Raw genomic sequence first — 13,457 nt, 5'->3', positions numbered from 1 at the left:
TGCAGTTTGAAGCCCAGAATCCGTCCATAGAATTATCAGTAAATGCCACAAGGTCCATTATTAATATTATGGTGGTTCCGGATTAATACTAGCAGCAAAAATGGTACTAAAACAGTTTAAATCTTAGGCCATTCAGATTCACTGGACAGCGGCTGTCCTTTAACCACTGCCAATAACCTGTTTCCCCTCCATTGTGCTGGGAACGGTCTGTGTCTTTTGAAAAGAGTGGTGGAGTTTGTGTGTGCGTAAAGTTCAGAGATGGCTTTGTAGTCCTTAAACCAATTCTTGCTTATTTGTTTTCGATGGATGTCAGCGGGAGAGGCAAAGCGCCCAGTCCATGGTTAAGACCACAGTTCTGGATGGGCAGGGTAGGAAATGGGGGAGCTGGTGCTCTGGGTGTTTGCTTTTATGTTTGCAGAGTGTCCCTCTCTCCAGAAGAAGCACAAGCCAAAGACAATTTTTAGACAAACTCCACACCCCACTGGTCTGGGTAGGTGTTGTCTCTGAGTAAAGATAGCATATAGGAGTTTGCTCCCTTTTGAGGGAAGCTCTTGGGTTCTCCTGGAGTATATGGGAGTTCTATTTCTGATTTTTGTGGTACTGGCGGAGTGTGAGGGGGTATCTTTTGGAGGGATGGATAAGACTCATAGGAAAGATCTGCTTTTGAACCTATCTGAAAGGTCTGACTCCTAGGCATTTACAAACCAAGCTGCATGTTTTTAAAGAGCTTTTCTGGTGGCTGAAGGTAAACCTAAGGAATAATCACATATGGTCTGAAACACAAGACAATTGTTTAAATAGCCCTCCAACTGTGTGTTTTATCAGGGGTGGGCTTTTCTCACATGCAGCTTTGACTATTTGTTTATTTGATCTTATGGTTCATTCATAGCGTAAGCCCAGGGATGTCATTTAGAGAGGCACACACACACACCCCACCTCAAATTTAAGGCCACTTGGCTGTCCTTACAAATCACTTATATTTCAGGTAAATTGACTCACTAGGCTTCTACTGTGGTTACATTAAATGGGCCTATACCCTATGGCAAAGCCACAGATCTGTTGACTTAAACAAAAGGAGTGTGGCTGATATACTGATATTATGAGACATTTTAAAATTCACCAAAAAAATTGTCTTAATTTTTTTTTCATTTCAACCATTGGGACTTACTTCTGAGCAGAAGTATTTAATGTTTTCAATATTGAATATAATATAATATCAAATACCCAGTGTTTGGTTCTTGCAGGGCAGAGTATGTTTGGCGGGATTATCAGAGGGAGCACGACTCAAAGGCCTGCTCTTGGATAAACTAACCGCCAGAAACAATTTTCTTCAGATCATTGGCATGTTACTTTTATCCCTCATGTTAGCACACAGTTCATCTGTCTGAAATGCAGGGTGCTATCCTGTGCTCCTTAAATGTTGCCACTGAATCTGCTCCTTCTCTCTCTCTCTCTCTCTCTCTCTCACACACACACACACACAGTGTGAATGAAATCTAAAATGACACTCCTAGTTAGATCTAAAGCTCAGAGAAGCATGTTTTTAAATAACAACAACAGAGGGTGAAGGGCACTTTTACAAAGGAAAGGAAACGTCTCAGAATGTGATCTTTCAGCTCCATAGTAACCCCAAACCGCATTTGTCAAGGACCTTGAGAGGAGACACCCACTATAAGAGTGAGTTCCTCTAGGCCTCTTTCCGCTGCAAAATCACTTCTGATCACCCTTTCCACAAAACACAGTCAAATGGTATTCTTAAGTTCAAGTGTGCTTTCGCTGTGAGTGGGATATGAACCAGGCTGTGAATTTTCAACGTGTATTCATTTGCAAGGAACTTTAGGTGAGGAAGAGGGAGAGAAAATGAAACAACACAAAGATTTCTCAGGGCACAGAGACCAGTGTCTCGGTTTTCTTTTCTTTCCCTCTTCCCCCACCCCCTTTCCCAGCTCAACAGCCTTTGAAGATGGTTCCCTTTTGTATTCAAGCTTGGACACTTTCTTCCGGTCATTGATGAACGCCTCTCCCCATACAAACTTGCTGCACCCATATGCTCTCACCAGAGTCAATGCTAACCATTTCATATTACCCTCCACTCCATGTCAGCGCCTTGCTGGAACTATTGGACTATTTAATTTTGCTCTCACGTTAGGAGAAACAGCCCATGTCTTGCATAAGGAAGGCCAACAACAGCCTTAGGCATTTCGAATCCTCACTGTTATAATAGAATGTTCTTGGGCATTAATTAAAAATAACAGTTTATTCAGCAAGGAAAGGGAATGACTACATTCAAGGTTCTGTTTTGAATCAGTTGAGTTCAGCGACATTAGGCCACCACCCACAAAACAGCTGATCAAAAACACTTTGGATTTAAGTCCATTGTTAAGTTAATTTAGGCTGCAATCCTGTGCACATTCATTTGATAATTTTGCTCTGGAATAGGCACACAGAGTATTGCATCATTCAGGGGTGCCAATTTGAATAAAATATTGGGGGACCCTGCACAATCAATCAGAAATGTGGCGCGCACACCATTTGAATGTAACTGCCTATCAACTTTGGGGGGCCCAGCCCCCTCAAATATTTTATTATGGGGGCCAAAGGGACCTCAGCCCCTAGAAGTTGGCTCCTATGGAGCTGTTAGTGGTTTTTAATCACTTCTAAAGGGATTCTGCAGCCTGTTTTCACACATTACAGAGTCACATACCTGTTTTCTACTGAGTGTACAATTAGCAGGAAGTCACAGTCAATACCTGTGTGGTATCAGTGTTTTCAAAATCTGTATGAGTTCTTTTCAGTACAGTGGTACCTTGGGTTAAGTACTTAATTCATTCTGGAGGTCCGTTCTTAACCTGAAACTGTTCTTAACCTGAAGACCACTTTAGCTAATGGGACTCCCGCTGCCGCTGTGCGATTTCTGTTCTCATCCTGAAGCAACGTTCTTAACCCGAGGTAATATTTCTAGGTTAGTGGAGTCTGTAACCTGAAGCGTATGTAACCCGAGGTACCACTGTATATGCTTTACTTAGGTAGAAAAGCCACTTAGGTGTATGTATGTGAAGTAAGAAAGTACTTCTTCATGCATAGTTAAAGCTATGGAATTCACTTTCACAAGATGTGATGGCACCAACTTGGATGGGTTTGAAAGATGGCTATATAAATTCAAGGAGGAAAAGGTTATCAATCAATAGCTACTAGCCCTGATGGGTATGTTCTACCTCCACTGTCAGAGGATTCACACAGAAACAGAAACACTCACACACCTCTCCATACCAGTTGCTGGGAATAACGGGTTGGGAAAGTGCTTTGTGCTCAGGTCCTGCTTACCACAGACATCTGGCTAGCCACTGTGAGAACAAGGCATTAGACCGGAGAGGCGACTGGCCTCAGTGGGCTCTTAAATATAAAGAGGTGCATTTCAAAACACCAAAATCCTTGTTACAATGTCGCCTATCAAATCCCATCAACACCCCTGGACTCCAGCCTCCCACTGCAGCAGCCAGCTTTATCTGACCTCAATGGCTAGCAATTCACTCCCACCCAAGGGCTCTTGCTCAGTTGGCTTGCAAATAGAGCCTTCCAGCTCTGCCTCTCCACATTCCCAGGGTTGTAAACCTGGAGTCCTCTCTCTAGGCCTTTCCTCCCAAAATATCCACTTGGGGAACAGGTCCCTCATGCCAGTTCTAACAATGTCTCGGATCTAAAAAGAAGCCCATCCAACCCTCCTTGTGATGGTGGGCAACTCACTGCTGCAGCCTTATGGAACTAGCAGCAGGGGGAGTTCCAGTCTGGCAACCTTTGTTTACCCTGGTTGTACATTCCTCACAACAACGGTTTTGGATGGAGTCCTCTCTCCACCTAGGTGGCCTCCTGCCTGCAAGGTCCTGGGATTTGGTGCTTACCTGGTATTGCTTAGACTTGGTCATAGAAGAGTGTGTGAGTGTGTTTGCGAGAGAGGGAGGAAGGGAGAGATGTGTCCTCCGTTTTGCCTCACTCTCTGATTTGAATGGGAACAGTGACACTCCAATCCTAAATACATTTACTTGGAAACAAAATCCCATTAATTCCCACTGAACTTCCTAGACCTGCAGTGCTAAGCACAATTTTCTAGAAGTAAGCTTCATCTGAACACAATGAGATTTATCTCTGAGTGAACACTTGTAGGATTGCACTGTATGTGTATCATGTTTAAAGGTAAAGGTACCCCTGCCCATTAGGTCCAGTCACGGATGACTCTGGGGTTGTGCGCTCATCTCGCTCTATTGGCCGAGGGAGCCTGCGTTTGTCGCAGACAGTTTTTCCGGGTCATGTGGCCAGCATGACTAAGCTGGATACAAATAATTCCAAACTCCATTTCTTTTCCTTCTCCACTCCTATGCTGTGTTCATGCATGTTAACTGGTCAGGTTCAAACCTCTTTAATGGAAATGACTCTCAATCAAGGTTCTTTGTAGGGGCAAAAGGAGTAATATATTCCAAGGATCCTCATAACATTATAAGCCACCAGGTTCCAGGCACCGGTTTGGCCTGATGTTTCAGATTCAGCCAGAGGGTACCCTTAAAAGAACCTCAGTGATGGCGATCAGAAATGCAAATGTCAATCAGAAATTGGTTGTAGGTGCAAGTGGGGGGAATGGGGGGTCAAATACACTCTCTCCTTTAATTTTCAAAGCAGGTGGAGGAAAATTTACAAGGGCAAAGCCCTGATAGACTTAGCTCTAAGATACAGCTCCACGGGCATAGCCAAGGGAGGGGAAGGGAGGGGCAGCTGTCCCCCTAAATCAATAAAAATAAAAAATACAGAGCACACTGAGGTTCTCCCCCCCCTAAGAAAAGGCCTGCCCCATTCAAAAAAAATCCTGGCTACGCTCATGTGCAGCCCAATTCCATACAAGCTTATTCGGGAGAAAGTCAAGATAGCCTACATCCTTGGAGGAAAAACACACACACAGTTCTGAATGCAAACACCCAAGCGCAATATATACACGCATGGCACCTTCATGACTACAGTATGAAGGGGTGACACCCGTATGTCAATGAGCCACCCCAGATCAAAAAAAGACCGAGAGGGCTCTTTCATAGCATGTCGAAATGCAATGTCTTTCCATTCCTAGAGCAGTTTCCTTCGTGGGGTTGTTACATCCACGCCTTGGGCACTGGAAGTTCTCGAGAAAAGAACGTCCACGTCGTGTGAACAGCACACTTGTGTGCTCGTGCCTAAGCCTCGAATACTTTCCTAGACCCCCTTGCGAGCAAACATGTTTAGGATTATGATTGTGGTGGGGCTGTAAAAGTGGCGTAGCACGGCTTCATTCCCCCCGCCCTGCCCCCGCTCAGCTCCCCAATGCGCTTGTCACAGCTAGATGGGATTTGGTGAGGATGCCGAAGTTCTTCTAAAGCGCCTGTCGACTTCACTTTTGCTCGCATAGCCTGTACATACTCGACTAAATAGAAAGCAGAGATGTTAGGGGCGTGATCGCGTGTCTCTTCAGTCATTCTAGCACTGCTGCTAGAGAGGTGAGGCACTTCAACCACAACTGAACAGCAGCAATGATAATGATCACGTTCTGCAACCAACATGCCTGGACACATTAACTTGGAGCCAAGCCCTATTGAAAGCAATGGAGTCTTCATTCTAATGGCCGATTTTCATTCATTCATTAAGCAACTTTAAATCCCAGTGATTTCAGCCGGAGAGATGTGCACTACGACCCACCACATCTCTTAGGTCCCATTGATTTAATCCTTTTGCTGCTTCCAACCCAAGTTAAGGGTGTGCCCAGACTGCCTTCCAAGCGCTTGTTGAATACTCCCATTAAATAACTTTTTAAAAGTGCCCCAGGATATGTGGTTTGGTCGGCACAGATTTAGTAGGCAGAATTTACACTGGTCTTTACACTGCTTATTCCCCCCCACACCCTCATCCAGAGTATAGCACTTCTCTCCTTCTGCACAGTTCTTTCTCAACCTCACAAATCCTGCTCGGTTTTACATGTAGATAGATAAATCGCAACCCTCCGATTTAAGGGGGGAACGTCAGAGGAGATGCAGGGAGGGGGTTTCGTTGCTTATCCCCATCGAAAGTATTAGTATTATTACTGTCATCATCACCACCACCACCACCATCATGACTACTACTACTACTACTACTACTACTGTACAGGCATTTTGTCTAGACGCAGGAGAATATAAAACACCACAGCTAAATTTTCAAACCTTGGTAGACTACCCTGGAATAAAGCTCCACTGAACAGCGTGGGCTTTACACACACACACAAAAACATGCATTGAGTTACTAAACCAACTCTCGTGCAATCAAGTGAGATAAAAGAGCAAGCAGCCATAGCAGCAGAGTTAACGAAGAAAATACGTTTAAAGCAGAATAATAACCTTGACCATGAGCCTCAAGACCAGTGGCGAACACCCTAGAGAAGGGATTAATGAGGACTCGAGCCACCACTTTAAAAGTCCTGCTTTTTGCCAGCGACCGCCTAGCTTTAAGATCGTCCTGGTGTTCAAAGAGGGCATTCAGTAAATGAGTTCTCCCAAGGAATCCTGGCTCCAGAATTCGAAAGTCAAAGGTGACTGAGATCTATTAGGAAATATAGGTCTCAAACCGTTCTCTTTTCATGCCAGACCTCCCCTTAATTTGTGAATTGGGATCCCACTCGTGAGTCACAGCCATTCGTAACGAAAAGAAGCAACTTTGGCAGGTTTTTCAAAGAATCCTTTTTGAAGAAGTCCCACCACACATGCTCCCTTTTTTTCTCTCCCTTGCAAAACGCGCCCATAAACAATGTAAACGTTTCGAAACGAGGACAGCGAGCCCCGTGGAGAGAAACGAGGCCAGCGCGGGAGCACTATTCCCATTCATTTCAGTGGGAGAACCTCCCTGATGGACTATGGCCTTCGGTGTTAATGGCGCCTAATTTGTTGCCAGTCTTGACCTTCTTACTTTCTTTTTCTTATATTAACTGAAGCAGGTTGAACAACGGGCCGAGGGGTGGGGGAATCTGGCTGCAGGCGCGTTGTGTTTGTACAGAAAGCAAGACTAATTGGATTATATGCAGATCATCTCTCTGAAGTTAAGGCAGGGTGCACGTGCCTCCTCAAGATTTCCTGAGCAAAATAAGGAAGGAAGGTAGGACGGAAGAAGACAGGAGATACTCTGTATCAACCCTCATTTTCAGACAATCAACAACCTGGGAGGAAACGTTTTCATATTTCGCCTTTTCCTTCGCATGTTTGCATTGCAGGGCGCGCTTTTCACTTTTTGGCGCATCTGCTGTTGTATTTCTTTGTAGCCAATTGAGCAGTGGAGCCCGCGGGGTTTGTTTTGGAATGGAAAAGGGAATCTGCAAGCCCCCCCCCTCCACTCCGTGTGTGTGTGTGTTTGAGAGACAAGAGGAAGAGAGGGGAAGAGAGAGATTTTAAATTCCATGCTAAACTCAACTGAAGCCAGAATATTAGTAGGCTATTACTTTTACCTTTAATAACATTGTGGTTGCGTAGGTCAAGGGAGTGTGAAACAGCGGGGGGGGGGGGAGAGAGATATTTTCAGCCATGCTTGTGTTGCCACCAGCTTTACGCTTGGAGAACTTCGGCCCTCAGCACTAACGCGCAAAAATATTTGGAGAAGAAGCTTAGCTGGGGAGGAGCTTTCCTGTAGTCTGCCGCGGCCTATTTGTGTTTAGCACCAGGATGCTGTGCGCGCCTTTAAGTTCAATTTTAAAATACTCCGCTTGCGAGTAAATGTGTTTAGAACCCGGGTGGCAATCTTCTTTCACACGTTCCCCGCGTGACTCGCAATCCAGTTACACCTGAACTCAAGAGATGTAGGCCTGTAGGTTATCCGCGCTTGCTGTCATCACTTTAATCCAAGCTCCTTTACTGCAAGTGGTTTGTACATTGTCAGATTGTCGCTCACCGTTTCCTGACTGCTGGGAGGGGGACACATCAGTGTCATTACTGCAGTCCACACAGACACCCGCGTTTCCAATAATCACCATTGATTATTCTTCAGGAACACTTTCCTCTAAGGCCAACTCCCTGGATCTATGCAGTTAGTGGCCTTCCCCCGCCACCCCGAGCAAAACCAAAGTGTACAGTCCTCGGTGCAAGGAATATTTTGCTTCTGTTAAAGTGCCAGGCACGCAGAGAGCTATAGCAGCAGCAGCAGCAGCAGCAACGACCATTCTGTATCTTGCAAGCTACCAGCTATCATCTTTATCACCATTATCACCATCCTCACCTTATGTACCGTGTACGTCACAGCAGCAAATCCTTTTACTTTTATAAAAAAAAAAAAATCAAGGCTGACAGTTTGCCCTTTGTGGCATAAACGCCTGCCGTTATCAACACTGTCCCTGGTTAATGTAATGTAATAACAAACACACTAAATGACTATCTCCCTCCATCACCCTCATTCCCAGATTGATTTAAGACGGGTCCTTGCCGAAATTTCCCCTTCCACTTAAATATGGACTGCCTGCATTTCCTTTGCGGATGAAATCTCCCCTGATTTCTGCCCATAGGCCCCAGATACCGCTTGACACACCATCTCCTGTTCTCCCATAGCTAAATGGTGGGGCTGGTTCCTGCCATCGCCCCCAAGGACAGCCAGATCCCACCCCACCCCCTCCTCTCTCTTTTACCAGAAAAGGAACTATACCCTACAAAGCGAGGCGAGTAAGGATGTTACCCACCCAGGATGGCCGAAGCCGAGAGTGGAAGCGTGGGTCCCACGTGTGTTGCACCCAGGAGTGTGTTTGACAGTGAGATCAGAGCTGAAAGTAAACAATTCTATAGATTATTTCACGGGTCACAGAGGGGAAAAGCGCCTCCCTTAACAGACTGTCTGGATTCAGTGGCACGAGAGGCACCGGGATTGTCCATCAACGCGGCGTTGTTCTCAATGAAGGAGAGAGAGACAGAGAGAGAGAGAGAAAGTTTCGGGGCAGAGAACAAGTGAACTCCCCACAGCCCCCACGCCGTCGATCCGGGGCGGCTCTCAATCGAGCTTTGCCTGGCCTACGTTTTCACGCTCATGGACTTGCATCACTTCCCGGTCCCCAACCAAGCTCACAATCCTGCTGGAGGTTTTCTAGGGCGGGGGCTGTGTCTGAAATAGGCCTTCTGAACGAAGAATCAGACCTACTTATTTTATTTGGAGCATGGGTAGATGTGATGGGCTCTGTTAAAGCTGCGCGCGCGTAACGGGGCTTGTATCCAAGGTGCTTCCTTGCAGCATAAGTCCCTTTAGGTTCTGTCCTCGCCACACTTACCAAGGAGTAAACCCATCTGCACTCAGTAGCTTTTATTTCCGAATAAACAAGCTTAGGATCCCGTTTGCATGTTTAGAATCACAGCCATGGTACAGCAACTCTGGCTTGGAGCCACGCTTCCATGAAATCAAGGAATATGTCTTCTTTCCAAGTACTAGGTCCAGAATTGACACAGAGGAGGAACATTTGAGCCTAAGCATGATCTTTAAAACCAAGGATGTTTACCTTTAGCTCAATTTTACTGGGAGAGGAGGGGAAACACCTATTGTAATCTGGCACGAACTCGGCGGACTTTTCTTCGGAGTAAATAACCACGTCTTGGGCTGAGCAAATATGGAAAATTGACATGACGCCTTTCCCTCTCTTCCCAAGGGGAAAGTGGCTGAGGCTAGACACAATCCACGGCAAAGAGCAGACTTTGCACATGGGCCGCTTCCCTAAGTTTCAGTGGGGCTTTGCGCAGAACTTCCCAGTGGATTGAGCCCGTCGTCTGAGATGTGATGGAGCCACGTTCTTGAGAGGATAGTTGCAAGCTAGTCCCGAAGGCTTAAACGGAGCTCGAAGCGTCGACTCAGAAGTAAATAATCTGCAAGGGGGAGGGGGACTATTGTATGTATCGTTTTGAAGCTTCTAGTAGAGAGTGAGGGATAGACTTCATTCAGTATGAAAAAGTAGCCCTTCCTTCTTAGCAAAGAGTAGGCTATACAAAATGAGCCCTTCTTTTGCTCTCTCCACCCATTGTCCCCATCCGGTCTGCAATCCCTGCCGGGCAGGTCTTTCTACTTAAATTACTCGATTAAGCGTCATGAACATAATAAACTCTATAAAAGTATTCTCCGCCTCTTGCAGAATGTCCTACGTCTCCATGTTTTCTCCCCCCCCTCCCCGCTTTTTTTTTTAAACAGTTCTGCGACGTGCCCCAATCATTATCACCTCGGGGGTCACCTTTCCATGACCTTTGCTCTGTTTCAGCCAACCCTCCCCGCCCTCTTTACGCCGCGTGTTATGTCTGGCGTTTTAACCCCCCCCCCAATACAAACAAACAAGCTGATCTTCCCAGAGCAGAGAAGAATTTCCTATTTGGAGGCGGGAGTGGGGGAGGGACACGACTTGGGTTAAAATCCACCTGTCCTGGGCTGATCTTTGGAGCCGAAGAGGGCCCGAAGTGTCCAAAATGTGCGCATTGGCCGCTTTTACGCGCGCTTCCTCAGCGCCATCGCAACCTTGGGGGAGTTTGTTTTTGCCGACTTTTTGCCGTGAGACGACTTTTCAGGGAATGAGACGTGGCTTGTGCCCCTAAATCAGAGAGGTGCCTGAGTGACGAGCAGCGATTTCAAACAGGGAAAGAGAGCGGTGGAACAACTGCCCGCCTTGTACGGCGCCGGGTAGGCAAAGATTCTTGGCAAGCGGCCCCAGAAGCCGAGCCAGCAGCCAGTGCGCAGCAGGCGCGGGTGGCGACATTACGCAGGGGGAGGAGAAGGACCGAGAATATCTCTTCCCCACCAGCTCCAAGGAGAGAGACGGGGTGGGGTTTTCGCAAACCCCCCCCCTTTGCCTTTAATCTCCCCAGTGGGGTTGGGATATCTCTATCGCAGGTTGTCCTACATACACAGAGGCCTTGAGGCTCAGAAGACCCGTTGGCCTGCAGTAGCCACCAGCCCTCCTCGCAACCCGCAGAGAATCAACCCGCGCGCAGCTCCATCCCTGTGCAAAAATAATTGCTAAGTAATCGATCGCGGCGAACGGCGCGGAGACGCTGCTGCGCCGACAGCCCCCTCCTCTCTCGCCGCCCCACCGACCCAACCAATGCGGAAGGAGATCGGAGGGCCGGGAGACGGGCTGGCGAATTGTGCCGGGGGTGAGGAGGAGGACAGGGGGAGGGCTGTCTCTAGTGCTCAGCATGCAAGTCACCTTTGGAATTGCTGACCGGAGGAACGGAGAAGCAGGTGGCGGCGGGGGTGGCACGGAATATATACTGTATATTTTAAAAATCCAGTTCTTCACCTCCCTTCCTTGTGGGCCTTCCCAGACCCCCTAACACCCCACCCTGGCCCGGCCCGGAGCTAAGAGCAATGAAATGCTTTATCGATGAAACGATTATTCAGACGATTTAACTAATAAAAGGGCTCATCGATCGCCTTGAAATCACATTATTTATAGACAGCTTGTCAGGGCACTCTCCAGACGCGCGCTCGCCCCCAGAGTTAAGCTTTGGGGCTTTCCCGCTGGAAGGAGAGAAAGGAGACCCGGAGGAGCTGGGAAGATCCCAGGAAAGGCCGCGTGACAGGCTCGTCCTAATGTTCCAAAAAGGCTTGTCGAAAAATGTCCTGTTTCGGCTGCTGACCCAGTATCTCTCTGGCTCTGAAATCTCTCCTTACAAACACCGCCACCCCTCTCTGCTCCAGAGGCCAAAGAGCTGTGGATTTGGTATGCAGAGGCCGTAGAGCTCGAAAGTGGCCGCAGTCATAGCAGCCCACTGGGTAGCCCGGGAGCAGGGAAAGAAAAAAGGCAAGCAAGCGGGCAGGTCGTTTTGCTGTCTCTTTCTCTCGCTCTCTCCTGACCGACAGCCTGCAGGCACCCTGGATCTGGTAGCAGTATCCGTGCCACCGCTTCAGATAATCCGGGTCGACTCTGAAGTCTCCAGCAGCCGGATCCTCGCCACCCCAATTAAACCAACACAGCGGAGGTTTCCACTGACTTTTTTAATGGAAAGGGTCTAGCGTTTCCGGTCATGCAGGTTGCAACTTGGGCGTTTCAAGCTGTATTCACAGCAGCCTTGGGGGGGGGGGAGGGAAGAAAAAGAAATCTCGGTCCCAAACGAGAAAGAAATCTTAGCGATGTGGCAGCTGAGATTCCTTCCAAGTTTTAAAATATATTTAGGATCCGGTTACTGCCTTTGTCTCCAGGACATTTATGCACATAAACCTCTTTGAAGAAAATTCTACAACGCACATCGAGAGAGAAAGAGAGAGAGACAGGATATGTACATCCACGCACCTAAAAGGCACACAACATAGCAGTCACACTGTATGGTTAAATAGTAACTTCTTATTGACACCCGAAATAACATTTTCTTCAAACTCAGAGCTCCGATTTTTGGCAGGACGTGCTTTGCGAGAAATAAATGCAGTCCGTCAACAATTTACTCCAGAGTAACCCCAATGGAACTTCCCTGCGACTACTCCTGAGTAATATTATTTAAACGGGCAGCCTTTCTATATAAATCTATAAACATCAGGGGTTTTCTATCTGTATATGTGTCTATAGCTTTTGAAACACATGTTAAACCCTAAGATGTGTTTTATTTTTAAAAAATGTTTTCATTTGCATCATTTCAAACGAATAATCTCAGTCCTTACCTGATCTGCCAGTCCTGGGAGTCGTGTAGTTTTTCTCTAATTCCATTCTGATTTTTCAGGACTTGGTGAAATGGACAGAGAGGGGTAAAAAAAAAAGTTTCCACTTTTTTTCCTTTTTTTTTAGGGGCTGCTTGCAGGTTGGAATAATTCAACTCTTCCGCTCCCCGTCGAGCCTTTGCAGCTGATCAGTGAGCTGAAACTAAACGTTTTAGGTGGGAAGAAAGCCTCCGAAGGAACCGTGAAATGATTAAGGAACTAAAGAGCTTCTCGCCATGTGAGATCATGTCCTGTTCTCTAAAAACATCACAAGATGTCCCCAGACGCAGCCAAAACTCAAGAAGCTCTGACATCTGTTGTAGCAGGAATCAAAGTTTGTTTGCAGCCTTAAACTGTTACTGGAGCTGTTTACAGAACAACGTTGTGGAAGGAAGGCGGAGGCAGAAAAGGCGCCATTGATTTAACTGAAACTTACAGGATTTGGAGAAAGTAAAGTAGCCGGTCAACTTTTCATTAAAAACCCATTCACTACCATTAAATGGGACAATAAATAGAAACTGATGGATACACAGAGAGAGAGAGCTCTTGGCAGCGTATTCGCCTGGAGTTATTAAAATTGCACGTTGCTCTCCAAAATAAAACCGAACCAAATTTAAAAATAAGAGAATGAGAGAAAAGGAGGGAGGGGGAACCCTTGCTATTGAAGCCAACGCCTGGGGGGGGGGGTGGAGATCAAGAAGAAGAAAGAACACGTAAAAAAAAAACCCCAAACCCAAAATAATTATATATTTCTTATTTTGAAGTCGAAATATCAGTTTCCC

The 13,457-nt window shown here is 46.7% G+C and overlaps 1 protein-coding gene across 2 annotated transcripts in view; it reads right to left on the bottom strand.

The window, feature by feature from the left end:
• PAX5 (paired box 5) overlaps nt 1–12,700 on the bottom strand; it is a 225,357-nt gene extending 212,657 nt beyond the window's left edge. For both annotated transcript variants that reach the window (XM_082205048.1, XM_082205050.1), the window contains exon 1: nt 12,640–12,700. In XM_082205048.1, the coding sequence (XP_082061174.1) occupies nt 12,640–12,685 (46 nt within the window). In that variant the 5' untranslated portion in view covers nt 12,686–12,700. The remainder of the gene's footprint in view (nt 1–12,639) is intronic.
• Between the last annotated feature and the right edge of the window lie 757 nt (nt 12,701–13,457).

Source organism: Podarcis vaucheri (genome assembly GCF_965113315.1).
Source record: "Podarcis vaucheri genome assembly, chromosome: 17".
NCBI classification, from domain to species: domain Eukaryota; kingdom Metazoa; phylum Chordata; class Lepidosauria; order Squamata; family Lacertidae; genus Podarcis; species Podarcis vaucheri.
The sequence above is the reverse complement of the archived record's forward strand: the minus strand, read 5'-3'. Positions and strand labels throughout refer to the sequence as shown.